Source organism: Taudactylus pleione, unplaced genomic scaffold (genome assembly GCF_031769625.1).
Source record: "Taudactylus pleione unplaced genomic scaffold, aTauple2 ptg001774l, whole genome shotgun sequence".
NCBI lineage: Eukaryota > Metazoa > Chordata > Amphibia > Anura > Myobatrachidae > Taudactylus > Taudactylus pleione.
The window spans coordinates 479147-506830 of NW_028286171.1; the positions used below are offsets into that span (position 1 = coordinate 479147).

Sequence of the window (27684 nt, forward strand, 5' to 3'; positions counted from 1 at the left end):
CACAGAACAATGATCTTGTCCACCAGGCATCCTATGTACGTATGTGTCTTAGAACGGTGGGAAAGGGGCTATCGCCAATGAATTATTGCTGCAAATGAGACCTGTGGCTGCTCCTTCACATATACAAACCAACAAACACAGAATAGGAACTTTAACAGCATTTTGCATTTAATATGTATTTTGTGTCTGGTTGTGTCCACATATTCTATAGTTATATTAATAAACAGCTCCATACAGACACATAAGTCATTTACGCTAATCTGAGTTTTGACAATTTAATTTCACTTTATTAAAAAGTACCTGTAAAAATATAGGACGCCTAAACACGGGAGAAACAAAAATAATTCCATTCACTTGGAGACGTCCATGAAGTGAACACATTGTACAGAATACGCTACAGTTATAACAACTATTAATGATATGAATATAATGTCATAAACAGAGTCTGCAGCGGAACCCTGTAATACCTTCATGGGCTGTGATTCCCCGCGGAACGTTCCGAGCCATGTTTTTAGTGTATTTGTAAAGGGACAATATTCTGACTCTGAACACGGATCTGGTCTTAATAACTAAAACGCTAGGCTGAGGGTCGCTGGAGGTTATTTCTTATTATTTATAATAACTCGGGCACTGGTGACAGCCCAGCCTGGGAGCCTACACGGTACTTTATACATCGCAGACAGTTCACTCACACAAAACAACCAAGCCCCAGTGTTTTACTCAACCATTCCAGCAATATAAATTGTGAAAGTAAAGAAATGTTTTATATATATATTTTTTTTCTTTAAAGGATAATTCCCCACCCCCAATCCACAAGTGGTATAATGGCCACAGATTGTAGCGACCCCAATTCCAGTGCTTGGACAAAGGGTAGTGTTGTGAGTGCAGAGTTTTGAAGATGTGATGATTGCCCCCCCCTCAGATGATGTGATGATTGCCCCCCCCCTTAGATAATGTGATGATTGCCCCCCCCCCCTTAGATGATGTGATGATTGCCCCCCCCCTTAGATAATGTGATGATTGCCCCCCCCTTAGATAATGTGATGATTGCCCCCCCCCCCCCCCCTTAGTCTGCATCAGTCATGGATTCGTTGATGACATTTTACAAACCTTTTAATGCCGCTGAACAAGCTTTAATCTTTTATGAAGTACTTAAATATATAACGTGGTTTCCTGTAGATGGATTGGATATACAGACTTTTTACATTTATTTATTTTTATTCCTTTTATTAATGGAGTATAGAATATATACAATGTACAGTAATGGTGCATACACACGGTCAGATATGTTAGATTAACGATTTTTCCAACGATTTTTGCCTGTATTAAAATGAATGAAATCTGACCGCAAACACAGACTATGTCAGACATCGTTATCTGACATGCGGGAACGCGCATCGTTCATTGTTGCTGGGACACGTCAGATTTTCTTTCAGATATGAACGATTGAACAATTTTTAAAATCGTTATCGTTCAAATCTGAAAGAAAATCTGACCGTGTGTACGCACCATAATCTGACCGTGTGTATGCACCATAATCTGACCGTGTGTATGCACCATAACATGACCGTGTGTACGCACCATAACATGACCGTATGTATGCACCATAATCTGACCGTGTGTACGCACCATAACATGACCGTGTGTACGCACCATTATCTGACCGTGTGTGTATGCACCATAATCTGACCGTGTGTACGCACCATAATATGACCGTGTGTATGCACCATAATCTGACCGTGTGTACGCACCATAATCTGACCATGTGTATGCACCATAATCCTACCATGTGTACGCACCATAATCTGACCATGTGTACGCACCATAATCTGACCATGTGTACGCACCATAATCTGACCATGTGTACGCACCATAACATGACCGTGTGTACGCACCATAACATGACCGTGTGTACGCACCATAACATGACCGTGTGTACGCACCATAATCTGACCATGTGTACGCACCATAATCTGACCATGTGTACGCACCATAACATGATCGTGTGTACGCACCATAACATGACCGTGTGTACGCACCATAACATGACCGTGTGTACGCACCATAATCTGACCGTGTGTACGCACCATAACATGACCGTGTGTACGCACCATAAGATGACCGTGTGTACGCACCATAACATGACCGTGTGTACGCACCATAATCTGACCGTATGTACGCACCATAATCTGACCGTGTGTACGCACCATAGCAAAAAAAATGGTCGCTACAAGCAACATTTTTTACACTTTCTTAAAATGCTGCAGGACTAAAAAGCTGCTCCAGTGTTTAAGTCATTTGTGCGACACCCTGCGTTTATTACCCGCTGTCTGTTGGCAAACGTTTGTAGACTTTAGATGTAGTGCGACAAACACAGTGTAACACCCATAATAAATCACCCCAAGGGGTCTACTTATGACCCTTTGCATTTTAGCCCTAAAAAGTCTGAATGCTTCTCGCTGCAGATCACACGCAGAGGACTATTTACCCCAACTGTGTTACCCCTATTTGTCTTCCCCTCCCTTCTAGAATGTAAGCTCTTACGAGCAGGGCCCTCTACCCTCTTGTACTTCTCCCTACTTTAGTTTCATCTACTTCTTACTCACCACTAGGGCACCTAACACTTGGCTGCTTCGCTCTGTTGCTTATCTGGGTGTTATGGTCTCTAATGTAGCAATGTCTATTATCCATGTCCTGTATTGTATTGTTCTGTAAGTCGCTTGTCTACTATCTATGTGCTTTGTAAGGTCGCTGCGGAACCCTTGTGGCGCCATATAAATAAATAATTATAAATAACGACTGTTTCTGGCGCAGTGGCTCCGATCAGAGCTCCTCCTGGTGAACAGTGAGAGGAAAACCATTGCCTGTCTAGTAGGAATATATTCCAAGGTCCCTCTCTGGTAAAAAATGTGCAAACAGATACTCTATAGCAGGCCAGGGCAACCAGCTGTTGTGAAACTACAAGTCCCAGCATGCTTTACCAGCTGATTGGTGGGAGGGTATGCAGAAACCTGTAATGTCACAACAGGCTGACGAGGCCTGGTCTATAGGCTACAATATCTATGTGCCAGATCCAAAAAGTGAGGCTTTCCGGACCTCTGCTTATTGCTCCTTTCCTAGTTCTCCCAACACGGAGCCATAAGTCATGTGAGCGACAATAATTTGCTTTCACTTGCTGGAAACGCAGGACTTTTATAAGCAGGTGTTCCGGGATCTCAATGTAACATTCATTGTATATATTATACGGCTTTGTGTAATCAACGAATGGCTGAACATTTTTCTTTTTTTTTTTAAAGGACAACAGAAATGGCACATTTGCTTAAATTGTGAAAGAAGCGTGATCTGTGCTAGTTTTGTGAAGCAATATTCAATTATATTAGCATACACTTAATTGCAAAATGAATATATAAATATATTAGGAGACTGTTGTTCTATGAGCTTAGCTTAGGGGAAACTAAACTAAAGTTTGAAAAGGTGCATATACAAAACTAACTAGGAAATGTCCAGAATTGAATTAGCCCCATTGCAGCGTATAACCCCAACTTCACCAGGCGCATGCAATTAACCCTTTATCACAGACTATCGTATATGATGGTCTTCACCGGGGGACACTCTCATTCTGCAAAGACAATTTATCATGGACAACGATGGGATCATGTGAATCAGTCCCTATTTTCTCAGGCCTGCCGACTAGCATTGCGCCGCTATGTAACGGTTGAGCACAGTTGCATCATCAGCTGATAAGCGGAGGTCTTCGCAAAGCATGTTTTGCTTACCAGCAAACAGGGACCAGATTAACTGGGATTTATCAAAAATACAAGTTTAAAACATGAAAAAAAAAAAGTATCAAGAAAATCTCCCCGGGCAGCTGAGTGATAATTACCCCCCGTTCCCTGTGATACTGACCTGGAGCGGTGAGGGTTATCTTAGTGCTTCACTGGGCCGATCTCTGTATATGTCGCTGGGGGGCAAATAATGGGGGGACCCTACAATGAGACCCCAAGCCACTTAAATTGCTTTATGGCCATAAATTGTCCATCTGAGCAGTGTACAGTACTATGCGTTTGTTGTGTACGCCGGTGTGTATCTTATGAAGAGCACGAGAGGCAGATGGTTTTCAGCTGAAATAAAGCAATGTGCGCCTATAATCCAGTTTCTCATCCAGCTGTAAATATAAGAACTAAACCTAATGCAGTTTGGAAACTTGTTTATCCAGCACTGTTCAAAGCTTATATAAAAAACCGATGCAGCAGATAAACTAATTTCCACCTGTTTCTGCCCTCCTGCATACGCGCTAACCCAATTTCCATTGATCGGATTATGTGAGCAGACTCACTCCGCCGGCGCACACTACTCCATCCGTTTGGGTAATGTCACAAACTCTTTCTGGGAGAGGAAATAATGACACATAAGCTTTTCATTTTGTCCTATATTTTTATTTCTCATATTTGTCTTATTGCCCTGGTTTGTTTGATGCACAGGGAAAGCGCGGATTTAATTGGCGGATAAACATGGCTGTAAATAAACCAATAAATGACTGTCAATTTGTTTCCCCAGAACAACACAATCATGTAATTTCCTGACGTGCCAGAAACTGTAAGAGTTTTAATCAGCTCAAAGTGGCGAGAAAAGGAGCGCAGGCGAGCACGTGCAATTATCTATTACACTACTTGTCCTTGTGCATTTACATTTCCCACAGAGCTAGACAATAGGAATTATATTAATGCACTAACTGTACACCAAGAGAGATTCATTCTACTTCACACACTACATATCCCATAGATAAAGTGTTCCTACATGGGGCTCCAATGCCAAGATGGGGGAGATGGAGGGAAAGGGGAAATATGGAGGAAGAGGGACAAGAAGGGGGAAGAGGGGGGAGACAGAGGAAGAGGGACAAGAAGGGGGGAGAGGGGTAGAGACAGAGGAAGAGGGACAAGAAGGGGGGAGAGGGGAAGAGACAGAGGAAGAGGGACAAGAAGGGGGAGATAGAGGAAGAGGGGGAAGAAGGGGGAAAGGGGGAGATAGAGGAAGAGGGGGGCAGATTGGGGAATGGGGGGGAGATGGAGGAAAAGAGGGGAGATAGGGAGAAGGCGGAAGAGGTGGAATATGGGGAAAAGGGTGGAATATGGGGAAATGGGGGGAAGATGGAGGAAGAGGGGTGAAGATGGCGAAATGGGGGGAAGGAGGAGGAAGAGGTGGGAGAAGGGGGGAAGATGAGGAAATGGAAGGAAAAGGGGGGAAGATAAGGGAAAAGGGGAGGGAAAGGGGGGGGAAGATGGGGAAAATGGTGGATGATGGGAGAAAGGGGAAATGGGGGGAAGATGGATAAATGGGAGGGAAATGGGGGAAGATGGAGAAAAGGGGATGGATGGGGAAAGGGGGGAAATGGAAAGGAAAGGGGTGAAAATGGGGAAAAGGGGGGAGAAGATGGGGAAAAAAGGGGGGGAAATGAAGGAAGAGGGGGAAGATGGGGAAAGGAGAAATAATAATATTGTGTCTAAGGGTGGCCTGACCCCTAAATCCGCCCCTGCATCTGTATCTCTTTGTGGTATCATTCAGGACATCAAGGCGCAACAAAACACAGCTCGCAGTGCACTAGAGACGCCGCGCTGCGACTTTTACTGAACAGGAATTCGTTTTAAACACGTACAAAGTCGCAGGTGAAGCACAACGGATACAAATTAGGACTTAGTCGCACACAGATGTACAAGTGTCGCACATCACATTGATCAGTGTAATCTAGTAAAGTAGCGTGCCCGGGACCTGACGAGACAAGAGGGGCTGTTTGGTGCGACTGAATACACCGTGTATGAGGACATATCTGTACTGTACCTACCGAAAAAGAGAGTCTGACTAATGTGTAATCAGCAAACTGATTAGCAGGAAGAAATGGTAAAGTATCAGGTATGGCGGGGCGCTACAATACAGAGAGCCTAAAGCACATTCCGAGGGATTAGAATGTACTTACACAGCATATACAGATATTGGAGAACACAAATCCCAGAACAGGTATAACAATGCTTCACTTAGCAAAAGAGTAGCATATAACGGCCTATAACATCAGAATAAAACCCCAGCATGCCACTGAAGTCGCTATTTGTGCAATCTCACATGAATTCTCTTATAACACAATATCACGGTGTGTCACACCCCTAACGGCGCTCGCAGCCTCCACGCCATTGCCTTCAGACCTCAGTGGCCACATTTGCTAGCAGATCCCAAGGGTTAGCCAAGTCAGTAGGAGATGATCTTTTTATTTTTATATAGTTGCTCATTTCCTTTGCTTTATTAAGTTACCATAGTGACCCCCATAGAGCTGGGAATGCACTTCCTATCAGCGACCTAACCTCATTAGCTCCGAGAGGCTTTAGATGCACGGAAAATCCAGTCTGACTTACACAAACTCAATTTGTTTCTGCTTAGATAAGGAATCTATATATCACATTTATTTTATAAGCAGAATTCAGAGTATGACAAATCCAGGCAAAACCCATCCCGGGATCTGGTTAATAATTCAAACCCCAGACATAGATTATGGGAGGCAGAGTAACAAAGATAGACCTGAAATAACCTTACACGTATGGGATACTAAGGTATGAACATAAGAAATACGCTGATTAGGCCTCAGATACATACTCACCTGTGGCTATAAGAACACGTCCCCCCTAAACGCTGAGGGTCGCTGCATGCGATATGCACTGCTTTAGACCAAATATATTTTTATTCTCATTTTACTGAACATTTGCAAATAATATAAGATTTATAAGGTAAAACATGAACGATAAAGATCCTTATTTCAGGACTGCGAAGCGCGGTTTTAAAACCATAGATTAGTGTCTTGTATATAAAAGCGAGTTCATAAACTTTTTACTGCCTGAGGCAGCGGCTGAACTCATGTCCTCATTCTTTACACAAACTACCAATTCATCGTGACCGTTATTAGACCAGCCAATGAATACACGCAGCAGAATGAGCGCGGTTTTCCTTCATGTCCCAAATATGTGCTATTTCAGATAGCTGCTTATAGTAACTTTTCTCTCATTGGGAGCTCAGCCCTGCTTATATACAGGGCAGCATGGTGGCACAATGGCTAGCCTGCTGCCTCACACCACTGTGGTCATGGGTTTGATTTCCACCATTATCTGTGTGGAATCATTTATGTCCAATACATGTCAGTAGGTTAAATAAACTCTGACATGTGACGGGAAATATTATATGTAATGCTGGGTACACACTTGTCGATAATATTGCTCATTAGAATAATATATGGCGAATGCATCGGTGGATATGTACGTGAAAGACGTCCTATCAAGTCGTCCCTGCAGCACAGCCAAGGCCGATATATTGGCATATCTGTCGGTGTGCATGACCGACCTGCCGGGAGGCAATCGGGAAGCCGACAGCCTAAATACCGGCCATTTCCCGGCAAGGGTGAAATGCTGGGCGTCTAGATGTAGACGCCCGCATTTCCCTGACGCCGGGAGACCGGCGCCCGGCATCCCGATCGTAGGGATGCCGGGCGCCGCGAGCGGACAGCCGCGGGGGGGGAGGGTTAGGTTTAGGGCTCCCGGGGGGGACTTAGGGTTAGGCACCCCCCCGGGAGGGTAAGGCTAGGGGGAGGGAGGGTTAGGGTTAGGCACCCCCGGAGGGGACTTAGGGTTAGGCACCCCCCCGGGGGACTTAGGTTTAGGCAGCGGGGAAGGGGGTGGTTAGGGTTAGGCACTTAGAGGGGGGATTAGGGTTAGGCACTTGGGGGGGAAGTTAGGGTTAGGCACCCCTAAGGAGGGTTAGGGTTAGGGGGGTTAGGTTAGTAAATACTTACCTATCCACGATCAGGATTTCCAGCGCTGTCGGGCTTCCGCTGCGTCGCACTCTGCTCCTGTCGGGCTGCCGCTGGCGGGAACCATGCGGCCGGCGGTATTTCATACCAATTCCGACCTGCCGACCACCAGTATACTTGCCACCAACACCTACATTTCAACTGGGCAGGCAAATTTAAATGCCCACCTATTTGTGATCTGAGGTCAGACGTATTGAGCGGCCGGTAAGTAAGTGTGTATAACTTACCAATCGGCAGCTCTGACGGCGGATCGCTATACTGACCGATCTGTCGTCAAAGTGTGTAACCAGCTCAACTGGGGCAGGGACTGATTTGATTGACTGATACATTGTCTATAAAGCACTACAGAGTATGTGTGCGCTATACACAGTCCAGTCACATTATTATGACCACCTCCTACATATGACGTAGGCAGCGCGTAGCCTATGAAGTACGTCACGTGCCGTGCGCTGGCCTGGTGGGTATATAAGGTGTGCGATAGCCCGTCTGCACACACACATATAACTCGTCGCTGTCATAGGTAAAAGGGGCGATTTTTCAGAGTTGCAAAAAAGGGATGATTATTGGCTTTCGGGCCAAGGGTGGCAGTGTTTCTGAAACAGCGCAGTTTGTGAACTGTTCGCGTGCTACTGTGGCGAAGGTTTATCGTGAGTGGATAAATGGCACCATTGCGAATAACTGATGTGGAAACTGAGGAGCACCACGTGCCATTAATGAGAGAGGTGAACGTCGGCTACGAATGAGCGTGAGGGCCGGCCGTGGAGCAGCTCATCGTCAAAATGAACATGGTGGTCACCAGATGTGTATCTAAAATGACAGTCAGTTAACCCGGCTGCGTATGGAGCTGCGAAGCAAAAGGATGGTCACTGCACTTATGCCAACGAAGGTGCATTGGTGGAAAAAGCTTCAATTTTCACACCTGTATCGGAATTGGACCGCCGCTGATTGGCGAAGGGTCGCCTTCTCTGATGAGTCACGATTTCTGCTTCATCGAACGGATGGATGTTGGCGTGTCAGGCGAGAAACATTGGAGAACAAACACCCTGCGACCATTGCTGGAAGAACACGAGCTGGTGGTGGCAGCGTTATGGTCTGGGGAATGTTCTCATGGCGTTCTCTGGGCCCACTCATCCATGGGGAAGGCGCCCTCAGCCGATTTGGTTACGTACACCCATAAATGCTGATCGTCTTCCCTGAGGCGAATGGGATCTTCCAGCAAGACAATGCGACATGTCACACGGCTAGAAATGTCCGACAGCGGTTGGACAAGCGCGACCAAGACTTCCAAGAACTTCCCTGGCCCCCTAATTCCCCGGACTTGAACCCAACTAAGCATCTCTGGGACCACCTCGATCGTTGTATTTGCTCTATGAATACTGCACCGCGCACCCTCCAGCAGCCGTGGGATGCAGTCAGCATGGCTCCAGACACCTGTGCCAACCTACCAGCACCTTATCGAGTCACTCCCAGCCAGTCTAGCTGCTGTCCGTGCCGCACATGGCGCTTACCAGTGGCGTAAGTTCATCCCAGATGCCCGGAGGCAAGTTATCATTTAGTGCCCCCCTATCTCCCATATTTACAGCCCTAAGTGGGGTGAATATACTGTGGGTGATGGAGGAGGTGCCCCTTCAGTGCTAGCACCCGGGGGCAGGAGCCTCCATTGTCTCCCATAGCGCTTACTCCGGCTATTAGCTGCTGGTGGTCATAATAATGTGACTCCACTGTGTATAAGTAACTGGTAATAAATAAATGCTTGTAAGTGTCACCGTTTATGCAGTCAGCCAGCTCCGTGTGCTAGGACATTACAATGAACCACTTCCGCAAGAAACCAAACAAGTTCCCAAAATATTCTGGTACACGGAACTCTAGAGCTACAACCGATGACTATTTGTGTTATGCTAGTTCTTGACCATCTACCTCTTACATTAACCTGCATGTTGTGATGGGTTGGCAGACCCTGCTGGTGCCAACATACTGTAAATCCTCAGCACCCACATTATATCATGCCATGTCGCTGTTTAGGAAAAGAGAAAGATGAATTTCAGACCACATCCCATTGCGGATTCCTAGAAGAACACGTAAGATACCCCTGAATGAGCAGCAGCGTTTCATATTGCTATGTAACATGGCGTCACTGGGGAATTTACGTGTACTTGGGAGACGACAGATAAAAAGCAAACGCAGACAGTCTTCAGTCATCTGTGTTCTATTAAGGGAATTAGCTGAAGAATGAAAACTTGGGTCCTTAAAAGTTGCCGTGTTTCTAGATTGCCAACCTGCCAGACGGCCAAAGGTTCCATGGGACGATACACCAATGACTGGAGGACTAACCAGCTCCAGATGTCTGTGTGATCGTCTAATCAGACATCAAAAGCCCTGCGCTGACAACCTACAAACCTGACTGGGGGTAGTCAGGGAGTTTCAGCAACTACAACAAATGTGGTTCCTGACAATCAAGACGCATGGAAATCAGATTTCTCTCCTGTCCTCAATAACCAGATTCGTAACCTCTGTTCTCTGGCTGATATGGGAATGTTACCGAGACACGCTAAATGCAAAACCTAAAACCAAAGATATCCTTCTGCAGCGGCCAGCGTCTGCCAAACGACAGAGCTCTAATACTAGGCTGTATGGAATGTGGTTTCACCGAGGAACCACCAATATGGCCGTCAGGCTACCCTACTGCTCCTCCATCCTGCGCTGTGTGCGTAAATCTGCGATTCGCTGAGATTATGGTCTATAAATAAAGCTGGGGTTACAATGCACAATTATTTCTTATGTGAGGTCTCAGTGGTGTTAGATCCGGGGAAAATGTACAGGCAAAATAAACTGTAGAAGATGTCACAGCCAAATCCAAAACAATGCAAAGAGTTCCTGAAAGTCCTGAAAGTCCTGCTTCCCTCCGCTCTCCCAACAGCTACAGTAATACTAACCGGGGATCTTGTGATCATTTACGCCGGATTTCATCTGGTTTTGTATCAAGACACCTACAACGGGTTCCTGCAGGAGATCAGGTATTTTTTGGGACCCTACTGTCCTTACTTATTACACACCAGCGTTCCCCATGTTCCCATGCAACTGACGTTCTGAGACTGATCACATCAACTTCAAATATATACTGCAACTATTCTCCCACTTTCCCCATTAAATTTTCATTTTCCACCACAAGATCCCATACTCTTCCACTGTAATTAATGTCTCCTCCAGCAATCCCCAATCCCATCAATTACCTTCACACCCGCTCCCAGTGAGTCTGCTTTGGCCTCATCCCCCTGAGCGTTCTTGTATTATGCCTCTTGCAGCATTTGTACGTTTTTGTACAGTGTTATGCCTCTTGCGGCGTTTGTACGGCGTTCTGCCTCTTGCGGCGTTTGTACGGCGTTCTGCCTCTTGCGGCGTTTGTACGGCGTTCTGCCTCTTGCGGGCGTTTGTACGGCGTTCTGCCTCTTGCGGCGTTTTGTACGGCGTTCTGCCTCTTGCGGCGTTTGTACGGCGTTCTGCCTCTTGCGGCGTTTGTACGGCGTTCTGCCTCTTGCGGCGTTTGTACAGTGTTATGCCAATCGTACATCCTGAGTTTCCTGTGTTTTTGCCTTTCCTTGTGTTGCGCTGTATTTTCCCAATGTATGATGCTGCAGTATAATGTCTCGCCATACACACACTAATTACGCCATCAGTAATGATAATAAGCATTATCTGTGAGAGCAAGGTCATCTGCTCCTCTACCCCCTGCGTGTATATGAGTGATGGAATGGCGGAGGACATCTAACAATGTATTACTGTGTGGGGAGGACGATGCATTTTACCGAATGGGGAGAGGTGCCCGGGCATTCCAGAGAGGCGGTAAAGGGGTTTGCCCTGCTAATGGAACTGGCATAGGGGTATATTCTATTAGCTGCCGGAACCTGGGGCCTTGCATGCTTCAATACGTTAAGCGCAGTGAATGTTTCAGTTAGTTGAGTCGTAGTCAATGACCTAAAACAGATCTGACTGACATCGGACAGATCATTCTATATACTCACCTCTAAATAACAAGCAACTCTGTATATATTCCATGTGCAAACACCTCATTGCTACCCAGCAGCAGTTTGCTAATAAACGTATATAATATATATAGCTTTTTAGCCCAATCAGCCAGTAAACGTACCTGCCTAATATTGTGTATGGGTTCCCCTCGTACTGACAACGCATCTTCTTTCTTACAGTGGCATGGCGCCATTAGCAGCAGATCCTATAAGTCCTGTAAGATAAGAGTTGGGGCCTCCATGGCTCAGACTTGTTTATCCAGCACGTCCCACAGATGCTCGATCAGACGGACATCTGGGGACCTTGGAGGCCAAGGTCAACACCTTGAAGTCATGTTCCTCAAACCAAATCTCTGCGGTGTGTCAGGGCGCAGTATCCTGCTGAGAGGCCGCTGCCATCAGGGAATACCGCTGCCCACTTGGTCTGGAACAATGGTTAGGTAGGTGTCATAGTAACATCTATACGAATGTCAGGACCCAAGGTTTCATTGCAGAACATTGCCCAAGCATCACACTGCCCTTCACCTGTTTGCCATCTTCCCATAGTGCATCCTGGTGCCATCTCTTCCCCAGGTAAATGAAGCACACGCACCGGCCGTCCCCATGATGTAAAAGAAAACGTAATCATCAGATCAGGCCACCTTCTACCATTGCTCCATGGGTCCAGCTCTGACACTCATGTGCCCATTGTAGGAGCATTTGGCAGGGGACAGGGGGTCAGCATGGGCTCTCTGACCGGGTCTGCGGCTACATAGCCCCATACACAGCAAGCTGCAATGCTCTGTGTGTTCTAGCACCTTTCTATCATTGGGCCTGATTCAGAGACTCTCGTAAGCGGCCGTTCGTTCGTTCCGAGCAATGTTTGCCCAATTGCGCATGCGTACGGATCGTAATACGCATGCGCGAACCAGTCAGAGCGGCCGTTCGCTAAATAGCGAATGCCTGCTAATATGAGTGACAGGAGGAGGCGTATGTGGGTGCCAACAGGGGAAGGTGCTTGAAAACGGGGAGTGGAGATCAGAACGCAGGCGTGCTTAAAGGTCAAAACGGGCGTTTTATGGGTGTGCATAATTAATACAGCAGCGTCACTGACCACGTCACTGGGTTATTTTATAGTCAGAACTGCTCACAAGATTGCGGTAGGAATAACCAACCACAAGAATAGCGAGCAGTTCATACGCTGGTCGATGTACTCGATTAATCTAATAAATAGCGGACATGACGTATGATGCGAGCGGCCAGGGGGGCGTTTTTATAAAAAAAACGACCGCATGTTTTGTTCGCTCGTTCAGACATAGAGGCGGCAACAGACCGCAAAGAGCGAACGGTTCATTTGAATAGCCACCCCCTTTTTCTGAACGAGCGAGCGCTAATAGCGACCGGCTCTGAATCAGGGCCATAGTCAGCATTAAGCTCTTCTGTGGGATAGGATCATACGGCCTAGCCTTCACTCCCCATGTGCATCAGTGAGCCTTGGGGCACCAATAACCCTGCTGCCGGTTCACCAATTGTCCTTCCTTGGACCACTTTTGGTAGGTACTAACCACTTCATACCGGGAACACCCCACAAGACCCGCAGTGTAGGAGATGCTCTGACCCAGCGTCTGACCGTCACCATTTGTCCCTGGTCACAGTCACTCAGATCCTTACACTGCCCAGTGTTCCCCTACTGCCTAATATATCCCACCCCCTGACTGCCTAATATATCCCTCCCCCTGACTGCCTAATACATCCCACCCCCTGACTGCCTAATACATCCCACCCCCCTGACTGCCTAATATATCCCACCCCCTGACTGCCTAATACATCCCACCCCGACTGCCTAATACATCCCACCCCCCTGACTGCCTAATATATCCCGCCCCCTGACTGCCTAATATACCCCACCCCCTGACTGCCTAATACATCCCACCCCCTGACTGCCTAATATATCCCACCCCCTGAGTGCCTAATACATCCCACCCCCGACTGCGTAATACATCCCACCCCCTGACTGCCTAATATATCTCACCCTTTACTGCCTAATATATCCCACCCCCTACTGCCTAATATATCCCACCCCCTGACTGCCTAATATATCCCACCCCCTGACTGCCTAATACATCCCACCCCCCTGACTGCCTAATACATCCCACCCCCCTGACTGCCTAATACATCCCACCCCCTGACTGCGTAATACATCCCACCCCCTGACTGCCTAATACATCCCACCCCCCTGACTGCCTAATACATCCCACCCCCCTGACTGCCTAATACATCCCACCCCCTGACAGCCTAATATATCCCACCCCCTGACTGCCTAATACATCCCACCCCGACTGCCTAATACATCCCACCCCCCTGACTGCCTAATATATCCCGCCCCCTGACTGCCTAATATACCCCACCCCCTGACTGCCTAATACATCCCACCCCCTGACTGCCTAATATATCCCACCCCCTGACTGCCTAATACATCCCACCCCCTGACTGCCTAATACATCCCACCCCCTGACTGCCTAATATATCCCACCCCCTGACTGCCTAATACATCCCACCCCCTGACTGCCTAATACATCCCACCCCCCTGACTGCCTAATATAACCCACCCCCTGACTGCCTAATATATCCCACCCCTTGACTGCCTAATACATCCCACCCCCTGACTGCCTAATATATCTCACCCCCTGACAGGTGCCATTGTAACAGGATAATCTGTGTTATCCCCTTCACCTGCCAGTGGGTTTAATGTTATGACTGATGGGTGTGGATTAACTATATTTTAGGAAAAAAGAAAAAGGGAATTCGCTGAATATGAATGACACTTATGTACCATTCTCTCTGGTTTTCTAAATTTTTATCACAATGAAGAGTCTTTCCAAAGTGCAGTTAATATGCAAGATTTTATTATATTATATTATCATTTTATTATATACATAAAGGGCGGAATTCAATTCTTTTCGTCCCCTATCGCGCCCGACGGAGCTATTCTATTCTTGCTCCTGTCGGGCGCGATCAGCTGCCAAGCGCTACATTTCAGCTCGCAACACCTGGGGGATGGTTGTGTCCTGCTAACAGGGGACTCTCTTAGAGGTGCTGCTGAATTGATTGGCACAAGAAATAGGCCTCCCATCCTTATATACATACACACACATATATATATATATATATTTTAATTTGAGGTGTTCTAGTTGCATTGATTAGCATAGGGGCCCTTTCGCGGGAGTGTCCCATGTGACCACCAGCGCCATCACCCACCACTGTCACTGTGTGCCCGGGGCACAGACTGCTAAGCAGCGGACTTGATGAAACTTGGACGCACGTATTTCTGAAACATCTTTTCATTGGATCCATTGCTTGAAGTCTTTTGCGTGTTGCGCATTTAGTGAGGACGGTTGGCTCTCGTCACAAATAAAATGGAGTCTGCGCACTTTGAGATGTACAGTTTGAAGACCAGGTGCCAGCACTCTGTGGCATTGCCCAATTCCCTCTGTCTCCTGGGTCGTAGATAACATATTTGAACCAGGGTCCGTACGGTTTGCTCAACGATGTTTTGGGTGACCGTGTTGTCGCAGCTCAGCTGGAGCACTGCTCCCTCTACCATAGGAGAACATATATAGCAGCTCTTTCTACTTTCCAGGCTGCAGTGCATTTCATAAACAGGAGCGTCACGAATTCCAGAACACTGGGACACGAGTCCAGGAGACGGCGGCTTCAGCAGTAAAGAGAAGAGAAACACAATAAAGGCGGCTGTTATAGCTGAGGGATATTATACTCCATCTGGTGAAAGTGGAAAATTCTTGCCAAGTACAGTTGAGGCAGGACAAGCGGAGAAACGTATAACGGCGATGGGCGCTACATCTGCTCATCTGTCACTTCACAAACGCTCCTGCCGCAGACAATATCCGCCTAATCACAAAAGACGGCTCTTTTGTTTTTCTATCACAAGTCACTTATGGCTTCTGCCACCTCCGCCTAATCATATGCTGATCAGCACCACAACTGAATGGACATGTAACAAGCATCGCAATAACAAGACAAAGAGATACTTTGCAACAATGACAAACAACCGGCCAAATAATAGGATCCTTACAGCTTGTAACAAGCATGTTGCATATGTAAAACTATCTCTCCCCCCCCCCCCCACCTCCCCCAGCAGATACGGCCGACGGAAACCTCCTAAAATTCCTGAACGAGGCACCAGCCTGGACTAGGCCCCTTCATTCTCCGTTAGACACGTCTTATTGCAATACATGAGGATAAAGTGGCTCATCTATAGGGAAAGGCTGAAAAAGAACTTTGCCCAGAGCTATCATTCGTTATCCCAGTAAAGCACTTCACCCACCGCAGTGGCAGAAGCCCCTGGACAGAGGGATGGCATGATATGCCACCACAGTCTATTTCACCCACAATATGTCACTTTGGCTGTGTTGCAGGAGAGGAAATGTCAGACAAAGACAACGCTCGGCTCCAATTATTATGCATGTCCGAGTCGTTCAGACAGCGCCAATCTGTCTCCATAAAACGCTTTACAGAATTGTGCCCCAGGTGTCCATGTTTGCAGCCAAATACCCCCTTTTAGATTATTTGCACAAAAACTGTGCTCATTAAGAGAATAATAAATGAAATGGCCTTCAACTTGCTGTCGTCAGGAAATCACTTGGCCTCGTCAAAGCCACCGGGCACAGGGGCTTATCTCTGGAAACAAAGGCCCAAGGGAAACACATGGATGACACCGCGCCGCACTCCCACCTTATCAGCGGACAGCTAGAGCAGCTGCATGTGACATATTATTATTACATTGTGTGACTGTGCTGCGTTCCATGCTCCCAGCTCGCTGGCGTAACGCACACTACCTCCAAATACATTAAAGAGGAGAGTACTTACACAACTTCTTACTTTTCATGTCATCTAGCATTTCCCAAAGGGCGCTGCACTGCAATATAGGGGAACAGGTTGCTTTAATCATGACTTATGCGCCAGTTGCAAATAAACGCTGGATAACCACACACACACTTACTTTACGGTAACACCTACAGCCCACAAAAAAATATTTGAATTCTTTAACTAAAGATAAGGAGCGTTTGTCACTTGTGCAGAAGTGTATTATGCTGTGTGATGATTGCGTCTCTTTTGTGTTGTTATGAGATAAATACACGGTTATCTAACACGGACAGCACCCCGGCTAACACGTCCCCCGTCAGTGACAATAGACACCGATAACTCTCAGCTTTCATCCCGCGGCAGATTGTGCAGAGCAGACAATGGCATTGCTCAGTCACAACAGAATACAAGCTATTATGTACTTTAATAGGAATTTCAGACATCTGTATTTAAGTGGCATTTTACCAGCTTGTACAATGCAAAGTATCCGTCTGAGGAATTCTGCAGCCTAATGTATCACATCACAGGAGAGATTACTTCAGCGTTTAGTGTCATATATTAAAAGTGTTTACACAAAACAAAGATAGTTCTGTCTATTATATAATATTACGCTTCAGGCTAGTGCATAACTGAGCTCTGCTTGCAGTAAATACATATGACTATATTATATTGGAATATATACATAGATAAATGTGTATACACCATGGGTCCATCTTCCCCAGGGAGATGGGGTACACCCACCTCACGGGAGGCAATCGGGAAGCCGACTGCCTAAATACCGGCAGCCGGCTTCCCGACTGTCTTATACCGGCAAGGGTGAAATGCCGGGCGTCTAGATGTAGACGCCCGCATTTCCTCGACGCCGGGAGACTGGCGCCCGGCATCACGGTCGTAGTGATGCTGGGCGCCGCGAGTGGACAGCCGCGGGGGGGGGAGGGTTAGGTTTAGGGCTCCCGGGGGGGACTTAGGGTTAGGCTAGGGGGAGGGAGGGTTAGGCACCCCCGGGGGGGACTTAGGGTTAGGCACCCCCCGGGGGACTTAGGTTTAGGCAACGGGGAAGGGGGTGGTTAGGGTTAGGCACTTAGAGGGGGGATTAGGGTTAGGCACTTTGGGGGGGAAGTTAGGGTTAGGCACCCCTAAGGGTTAGGGTTTGGTTAGTGGATACTTACCTATCCACGATCGGGATTTCCAGCGCTGTCGGGCTTCCGCTGCATCGCACTCTGCTTCTGTCGGGCTCCCGCTGACGGGAATCGAACCGCCGGCCATGCGGCCGACGGTATTTCATACCAGTTCCCACCCCACACATGCCCGCCGGGCCTCCGCCCCTGGCATCTGCTGGTGAAGGGACTGGATAAAAAGTCCTCAAGTATGACATTACACATAGGTGCCTACTTTCAAAATGAGGACTCCAGAAGAACCCCAGAGGGAACAGCCAGGTGGGAGGTGTGGGGGGGTTGATGGGGATAGAGATATTCACACAGTGATTGTGTCACTGTTACACTCCCACTGCACAAAGCCATTATTTGCAACATCGTACATCAGGGGATCATGCAATTAAGCCCTCAGACCGCCCACTACACTCAGGAGCCTGGGAGCGTTCCCCCTGAAATTCGGGGTTCTCCCGTACATTACAGAGGAGTGGGTAAGCATGATATAACCGGATGGCTCTGGCGCAGCGAGACCTATATTACATACAAACTTGGCCGCACGTGTGAAATTTGCCAGTTGCAAAAACTTTCATCTCACAGTATGGTGGGCCGTGGTCTGTCTCTACTGAGCCACAAACTCCAAGCAAGGAAAGGGTTAAACCTGGACACGGTTTAATAGGAAAGGTCCAGATCCCTTGCAGTGAGGAGTTAGAGCTTCAGCAGGGAACATATGAGATCTGGCCATATGCAGCCTAATATCTCATATCTGGCTGACTTCTCTGTGAGACGCTGGTGTGCAAAACCCTTCCCGGATGGAAAAGAAAATAAATCCTGCTTGGAGCGAGCACAGAATGCTGCGGGAGTCGTGTTTACAGCCCTGGGGATGCAGATGAATTCAAATGCATTGCAAGCAGCTGGTTGGAGAGGCCAAGTGTCTCAGAGGTGCAAGGATGGGGGAGAGAGGTGATGGAGCTCTAAGCACAGCCAGCATGAAGGTCAGTGTGAAAGCTGAGGCCATCTGTTGTCTGGGGTGCACTGAATTCTGGTGGCCGGGCGCAGTTATTTCCCAGCGAGTGACAGCCTCCCCTCCCAGGAGGCTGAGAGAAAAGGAACCACATGTTGGCGGAGGCTGGGAGGCCGGGACTGCGCACAGCAGCCAGCACAAAACAAACACATGAAAGATTAAAGCTTCCAGTCATTGTGTGTTAGCAGAAGGGTAATGGGAAGAGGATTTACACACCTGACTGCTGGGTTTTCTGACTACAGACTGATTCGTGTTATATATAACGTTTAGGACTGTTCATCTCCATCTCATGGTTCACTGCGACACAACCACATGAGATAGCGGCAGCGGTCACACAGCCGGGTGCGTACGGCGCAGGTGCCGCAATGAGCTCACAGACACGGCTCTTATGCCTTTTGTCATTTATTGGTAAATAGAAAACCAAGTTACATCTGCAGGTAGTTACAGGGGCTCCATCCGCTAACTCACCTGAAAATGGGCTACATGGGCTGCTACATACATGGGCGGCTACACACATGGGCGGCTACACACATGGGCGGCTACACACATGGGCTGCTACACACATGGGCTGCTACACACATGCGGCTATATGGGCTGCTACATAGGTTACATAGGCAGCTACATGGGCTGCTACATACATGGGCTGCTACATACATGCGGCTACATGGGCTGCTACATAGGTTACATAGGCAGCTACATGGGCGGCTACATACATGGGCGGCTACATACATGGGCGGCTACATACATGGGCGGCTACATAGGTTACATAGGCAGCTACATGGGCGGCTACATGGGCTGCTACATACATGGGCGGCTACATAAATGGGCGACTACATACATGGGCGACTACATACATGGGCTGCTACAAACATGGGCGGCTACATACATGGGCGGCTACATAGGTTACATAGGCGGTTACATAGGCAGCTACATGGGCGGCTACATGGGCTGCTACATACATGGGCTGCTACATACATGGGCGGCATAGGTTAGCGTTGTCTACGTATAAGGGTGGTGTAAACATCACAGAGGGCACTGTAACAGAGTTTTAGGACATGTGCGGCTCTCATAGCGTATGGGGAAGGGAATCTAGGCAAAATGCCGACATGGACATAAGGTCAACAGGAAGAAAATGAAGACATTACACTGGCTCACTCCTTATGTCTCCCCCTTTCCTTCAGACTGTAAGCTCTATGAGCAGGGCCCTCCTCCCTCCTGTGCTCATCACCCACTTCTCTTACACACCATCCACGCACCCTCCCTGAGCTCTCTGCCCCAGGACCCCCAGCATCTGGTTTTGTTTTTTCAGGTGACCTAGACCCGTCATTTGCGCCCACGCTGACAGCTACAGGTCTCAGCTGACGCTGTAAATATAAATTGCACACATTGCATCAGTGGCTGTGCTGAGATTTGTAGTGCTATATGTACTGTCTTACCCTGTATTGTCCTATTGTTTTGCTCTCTGTACAGCGCTGCGGAACACTTGTGGCGTCCTATACATAAATATAATAGTAACCGTCATACTGCACCCATAGGGACGTTGTCTGTGTATATATACCGACCTGGAGAGGAAGTCTCGCCCCCTGCTCGGCACTACGAGATGGTCCTGGATGCCCAGCCCCAGGTCCCATGGAAGGGTCACTGCTCCGTCTGACCAGCAGAGGCGTCCCTGTAACAAAGCACAATCAGACAATCAGATGCGCAAAGAGCACGGTCGGGCGCCGAATACCGTAAGAGCCGCGCCTTCTAACAAGAGTTTTCACTGTCTGCCTCGTGCGCTTTTTATTTTTAAACAACGAAATGTAAGAGCCGGCGCAGGATAGGAAATCTCTTCTCTCAGATGTCTGGTAAATGTAAACGCTACTCGTCTTAGGCTGTCATCTCACAGAAAGACAATAAATGGATTAGGCCAGAGCATTTCAGTGGTTAGAAGGTCAATAGCCATTTACAATCTCCAATGCCATCCGAAGCCTACCTGTGCTACTCATAGGAATAGATAAAATACCAATAAAACAAATTGAGTTAATTTAACGTGAAAGCCGGGATGGAAACCAATAAAACTGATCCATTATGAGTTGAAAAAAAAAAAAAAAAAGCAGCTTTTGTACTGTGGGCTCCAGGGGAGGCACCGAGGCCGAGCCATCTGTACGGAGGCACAGCCACAAAGTGGATTACATAGGGGCAGCACCTTCTTTCTGTGAATTCCGTTTTTATTGATCACTGTTCCTCGCAGAGAATATTACACTGACAGCCCCAAGAAGCAGCATCAAGCGTTCTACAAATGGGCTTAAAAAGGTGTGAAAAGAGCCTGTGGTGTCTACACCGGCCATGGCGGAAATTAGCATTCACCGGCTAGAACTTCCCACCATGGACGGGAATTCATTAAAGAAATCACAATTTCCCATTTAGGCTCAAGAGCTTTCATTATCTTAACTGGTAGATTTGCAGTATGTGTGACAGCTTGTTTGCATAATGACGGTGGAAGGTAGAGAATTGGGGGGGGGGCTGTATTTTCTTTCTATGAAATGCAAATGAACAAAGGTGGACAGCAAAATAACATAGTAAATGAACATATTTTATTGGATATATTCGTGAATTTCAAGTGTCACATATAGCGCTCGTAGATTCTGCGATGTGGAGAGGGTCTGCGTGGGACATCTTAGGCTTTGTTAGGGCCCCAGCTTCTAATGTGGAGGATAATAAATTCGGGGTGCAAAGATTTCATTGCAATCGTCAAATAATTTCAGGTGTGGATTCCTGCGACGGAGGCAGAACAGGTGATTCACGAGTGGACGCAAATCAGCCGCTAAATTTACTGTGCTACTTTGTGTCAAGCCCATGATCTATATTTCTGAAATATATTTCAACTATAAATTCTCAAGCTGTGGCTTACACACTACTAATATAATAGGGGCAGGACGCCTGTATATAACTGAGATACTCACACACATACAGAATATACACTAATTATACAGACATAGTAGTCTGGTATGAGAGAACGCTGTGACCAGGCGCCTTATGCCGTCACACCTAGAGGCACTTCAATCAAATAAACTTTTCACCTCACTTGCATGACCCAGCAGGATCGGACTACCACATGAAACTCACATGAAAGGTAACTAGTAACGATGGGTTCCTGCAAGATTTCATCTGCTGGGCCCCCTACGGAACGGTCTCTGGCAGCAGCTCCCTGCTCCAGTCTCTATGCATCTCTTATTCACAACAGTACAAGCAAAACTGTAATGTAATAAAAAGCATTTTATGCTGTATTGCACAGTAGTAGGTTATGCTTCCAGTAGGGGAACTAGCGAGGTGTAGAGCGCCCCAACTGGTGACGTTTCTTATGGCATTTAGAAAGTGGGGATAATGCAGAACATATCCAACAAAATACAAAAACAGGACTTACAATTATTTATAGTCTGCAATAAAAAAAAAAAAAAAATATATATATATCCATTTAAAAGAGCCGGGGCCGGCATTTTGTAGACGGAGCAGCTACTGCGGACTTGTACAAAGCTTGCCCAGGTCTCAATTGTCAGCCAAATCTCTCTGCTAGTTTGTAAGCAATTAAATGAGCCAATTGTGGTGTGACCAAAATCATATCTGCATCACGAAGCTACTAACACACGATCACCATCCTAAGCTTTCTTAGCGACACAACACGTATTCCCTTTGTTACTGGATTTCCCACCGAGGGCCTCAGCTTCTAATGTGGAGCATAATACATTCAGGGCACTATGATTTCATTGCAATCGACAAATTATTTCAGGTGTGGATTCCTTCAATGCAAGCAGATCATGGTAAGACTGATAATGAGGCAGTTATCCCCGGAGACATCCAGGACGGGATGTACTAACCCCAAAAATGCCCATAGAATTTTATGTGGCTGCACTGTGGTGGTATCATCATATGCCCCAAGCTACGGACAGCAAAACCTTCCGGAGATTGAGCCCATAGGCTAACGCCATCTATAGAGGACATTGGCTACAGAAGCCAAGGAGCAAACCTAAAGGATCCCTTCCTGGTAGTGGGCACTAAGGATCCCCTTCCTGGTAGTGGGCACTAAGGACCCCTTCCTGGTAGTGGGCACTAAGGATCCCTTCCTGGTAGTGGGCACTAAGGATCCCCTTCCTGGTAGTGGGCACTAAGGATCCCTTCCTGGTAATGGGCACTAAGGATCCCTTCCTGGTAGTGGGCACTAAGGATCCCTTCCTGGTAGTGGGCACTAAGGATCCCTTCCTGGTAGTGGGCACTAAGGATCCCTTCATGGTAGTGGGCACTAAGGATCCCTTCATGGTAGTGGGCACTAAAGATCCCTTCCTGGTAGTGGGCACTAAGGATCCCCTTCCTGGTAGTGGGCACTAAGGATCCCTTCCTGGTAGTGGGCACTAAGGATCCCTTCCTGGTAGTGGGCACTAAGGATCCCTTCCTGGTAGTGGGCACTAAGGATCCCTTCCTGGTAGTGGGCACTAAGGATCCCTTCCTGGTAGTGGGCACTAAGGATCCCTTCCTGGTAGTGGGGACTAAGGCTCCCTTCCTGGTAGTGGGCACTAAGGATCCCTTCCTGGTAGTGGGGACTAAGGCTCCCTTCCTGGTAGTGGGCACTAAGGATCCCTTCCTGGTAGTGGGCACTAAGGATCCCTTCCTGGTAGTGGGCACTAAGGATCCCTTCCTGGTAGTGGGCACTAAGGATCCCTTCCTGGTAGTGGGCACTAAGGATCCCTTCCTGGTAGTGGGCACTAAGGATCCCTTCCTGGTAGTGGGCACTAAGGATCCCTTCCTGGTAGTGGGCACTAAGGATCCCTTCCTGGTACTGGGCACTAGTGCGAGCACAAACAGATGGCCGCGTATGCGCATTACTTTAGCCAGGTCATAAACCCGAAGAGAAGATATCACCGGGACAGCTGGGTACCGCGGAGCTCTCGCTGCAAGATGGTGGTGAATACCGGCGGAAAATCCCTCAGGTAGGCGATGATGATGCGATGATTCAACTCGCCCGCAGTCACTTTAACATAGGAACTGATTCAAAAGTGGACGCAAGCCAGTCATAAATGAGGCCCCACTGCACGCTCAGGTATAAATGCGGATCTTTGCCTATTTTCATAATTAGCCACATCTATGCGCATGGATCACCCGAAGCTGCTCAGTTACATGTGGTCAGTCCAGACACATGGCACAGTACACAAGAAAGACTGAAATGCAACTCTGAATTCAGGTTAGGACAATGCGACATACTGTACTTACCAATTCTACCCAATTGCCAGGGAGACTCCCTGACAGAGCAGCAATCTCTCTGTCTCCCTGACATAGCAGCAATCTCCTTGTCTCCCTGACATACCAGCAATCTCCCTGTCTCCCTGACATAGCAGCAATCTCCCTGTCTCCCTGACATAGCAGCAATCTCCCCGACTTCCTGACTAAGCAGAAATCTCCCCGTCTCCCTGACATAGCAGCAATCTCCCCGTTTCCCTGACATAGCAGAAGTCTCCCTGTCTTCCTGACATAGCAGCAATCTCCCTGTCTCCCTGACATAGCAGAAGTCTCCCCGTCTCCCTGACAGAGCAGCAATCTCCCCATCTCCCTGACAGAGCAGCAATCTCCCCGTCTCCCTGACGTAGCAGCAATCTCCCCGTCTCCCTGACGTAGCAGCAATCTCCCCGTCTCCCTGACGTAGCAGCAATCTCCCCGTCTCCCTGACATAGCAGCAATCTCCCCGTCTCCCTGACATAGCAGCAATCTCCCTGAAGAGTTTTATAATCTCCCCGACAGCACCTTTCCTCCATCATGTAGCGGTTTATATATAGAATATATTCAGATAGTACAATCAGTATAATTTCCCTGCATTGGGTATAAGGCACAATGATCCCTATGGTTACATGTATTTTCTGAAAAGTATCAGTGTGTTTTCATCAACAAATAGATCTTACTAACTGAATTTGGGCTCGTTTTCATTTGGATGTAAGTCAGGTTTATGACACGCCTCTCAGATGTAGCAGTACACGCCTATCACATGTACGACACGCCTTTCAGATGTAGCAGTACATGCCTATCACATGTATGACATTCCTCTCACATGTAGCAGTACACACCTATCACATGTATGACATGCCTCTCAGATGTAGCAGTACACGCCTATCACATGTATGACACGCCTCTCAGATGTAGCAGTACACACCTATCACATGTATGACATTCCTCTCAGATGTAGCAGTACACATCTATCACATGTATGACACGCCTCTCAGATGTAGCAGTACACGCCTATCACATGTATGACACACCTCCCAGATGTAGCAGGACACGCCCACTTTACTGCCGCGCTCATAGGTGCTGCTCTCACTACCTACCTGAAATGCTGTTTCAAAAGTAGGCAAATATGTAATGTGAGTCAAAACCTATCTACAATGTATTTTATTTGTTCTATTTAAAAATCCAAGTTTAATAAATGTATATGAGGTATATGCTCATTCACATGGCTGAGGCAATATAATGCTTCCCAAAAAAAGAAAACAAAACCCACAACTTCGAATATTGCACATAGAAAGTTATAGGCGTCCGGCAAATATCAGAACTGATTTTGCCATTTAAACATTTGCTGCATTGAATTGATCAGCTAAATCCATGTAATCACCCAGCTGCATGAAACTTGTAGGCTATATACTGTACAGTACCCCATAGATGCTATCTGAGTGTAAATATTATATTGAATTAATTTAAACTTTGAATTTCAATGAAAAAAAAATCTAGTTTTCAAGTTAAGAAAATGGGTGAAGGACTTAGGATAATTTTTCTTTTGAGGACTAAACATGGATTCTCCAAAAGTTTTGGACTCATCCTAACGAATTAACTAAGCCTTGGCAAAAGCAAATGGATGACACCCAAAATGTGTCCAGAAGAGTCCGCTAATCACCAGCAGAAACGTTAATGAGTTTATGGCAATCTGGCTAGAACTCATTAACACCAGAAGCCCCTGGAATGCTCTGGATATAGCTGGGGAACAGACTGCAATGAGGTGGTATATAATATACTGTAACCAGCGTGTAGAGGCATTCCGTTATACTCTCTATAGAGATATCAGAGATTCAAGGGGAGATGTATCAATATTAATATAGAGTTTTTAAAGGAATTTAATAAAATAAGAATTTTAAATAATCCAGTATAGATAAAACACGGGAATGTTACGCACTCTGCACTGTAAGATTAAAGTTTATAAAATACCAACCTACAATGATTCGTTCCCTGAGCCTAAAAAGAGATGGGAGCGAAACGCGTCGTGAGACACTAAATATCAGGTTCTACACTGTGCAAAAGCTAACTGGGGTCTGACAAATAATCTCCTCACTCCTCCTCTACTTCCGATATAGAGAAAATATACACAGGCAGAAAACCAACTTTGTAAAATAAATATTAGAACATTAGTATTTATAGTATTTACATAACATTTTTATCAAAGAAATGAGAAGCAAAATATGATCACATGTAGAGCTGAAATTCCCAGAAGTTACAGACAATGTGCACCAAACGCGTAATGTCTTCCTTTATTAGAGTTAATTACCGAAAACTGGAGAGCCATACTGCTACCTGGCACGTGCCAATGAGGATACCCGGCTGACCATACTTGTCTACAGTCACCGGTCACCTGCAACCATCGCTGTAAATCTCTCACTAAAAATATTTTAATTTGCATTTTGACTGAACTTGCAGTATGCAAAAGCTGGATTCTGTAATAAATGCAGCCACACAGCTCTGGAGGGTGACGGGTTAGGGTGGGGAATAGTCACACAATACCGCTCTAATAACACTCGCTATGGTCTATACCGCCGACATCTACAGGCATCTGAAATCAATTCTGGGAGTGAAGCACTTATACGGGAAATCAGTGACCTGAAGGACGATTTCTTTATTAGAACTTGTCATCAAATAGGAACAATATTTACTTGAATGTCAAAAATAAGGGTAAAAAAAACTCCGCTATATCGGAAAAGATAACTTCCATTAAACTTGTGAATACGGATTGTACGTCTGCACAGATGGAAGCGAGAAACGCCGCAAGCTACACACTTATCGCTCATCCAGGCACAGCTTTAGCTTTCTACCATGTTAGTAGAACGTGCCAGTCTGCCTCGGTTGGCACGTTCTAGTAACATCGTACAGAGGTAAAGTACTGTAAATAGACATTTGTCGGGTTCCTTGGGTATAGCTGCCTCCTACAATTCTGTCTGTGGCCCACGATTGTCCCAGATAAAGGACGGCCTGGAAATGACAGTGGTGGGAACAGGGACCTCACCAGACACAAGGGAACAGTTACCTAAATGACACATTTATTCCCCCTCTACCAGTACCGTCCTGTACTTCTCCGATCATGGAATTTGCTTCCTTAAAGGGGAGGGTCTCGGTTGCCGCAAGCCCGAGTGGACTTCCTGCTCTAACAGAGGAGGAAGTCCACTACTGACATCACTAGTGAAGTCAGAAGGTCCTTCTACAAACGTCAGGCGTTCTTAAGGGAACGCCTGCGTTTGTGCAGCCACCCCCCCTACCCGCCTACAAAACGGGGCGAGCTGTCACTCACCATCGACAGCCGCCCCGTCTTGTAGCGAGCCCCGCAGCGACAGAAGCTCAGTCGCTCAGCAGGGCTCGCGCACGCCAGACGCGGCACTTGCGCAGTAGGGAACCATCGAGCCGCTTGTGAGCGGCTCTGAATTAGGCCCCATATGTATGGGTGCAGTATATAATAATATGTAAAGAATTGAACTGCTCTTGTGCAGGTACTAAGGGCCTGATTCA

At 47.1% G+C, this 27684-nt stretch overlaps 1 protein-coding gene across 1 annotated transcript in view; it reads right to left on the reverse strand.

The window, feature by feature from the left end:
• Positions 1-27684, reverse strand: part of LOC148439462 (partitioning defective 3 homolog B-like) — a gene marked incomplete at its 3' end in the record, with an annotated part of 417659 nt that overhangs the window by 365424 nt on the left and 24551 nt on the right. The window contains exon 3 of the mRNA XM_088464716.1: positions 20463-20569. Coding sequence (XP_088320842.1) covers positions 20463-20569 — 107 coding nt within the window. The remainder of the gene's footprint in view (positions 1-20462; positions 20570-27684) is intronic.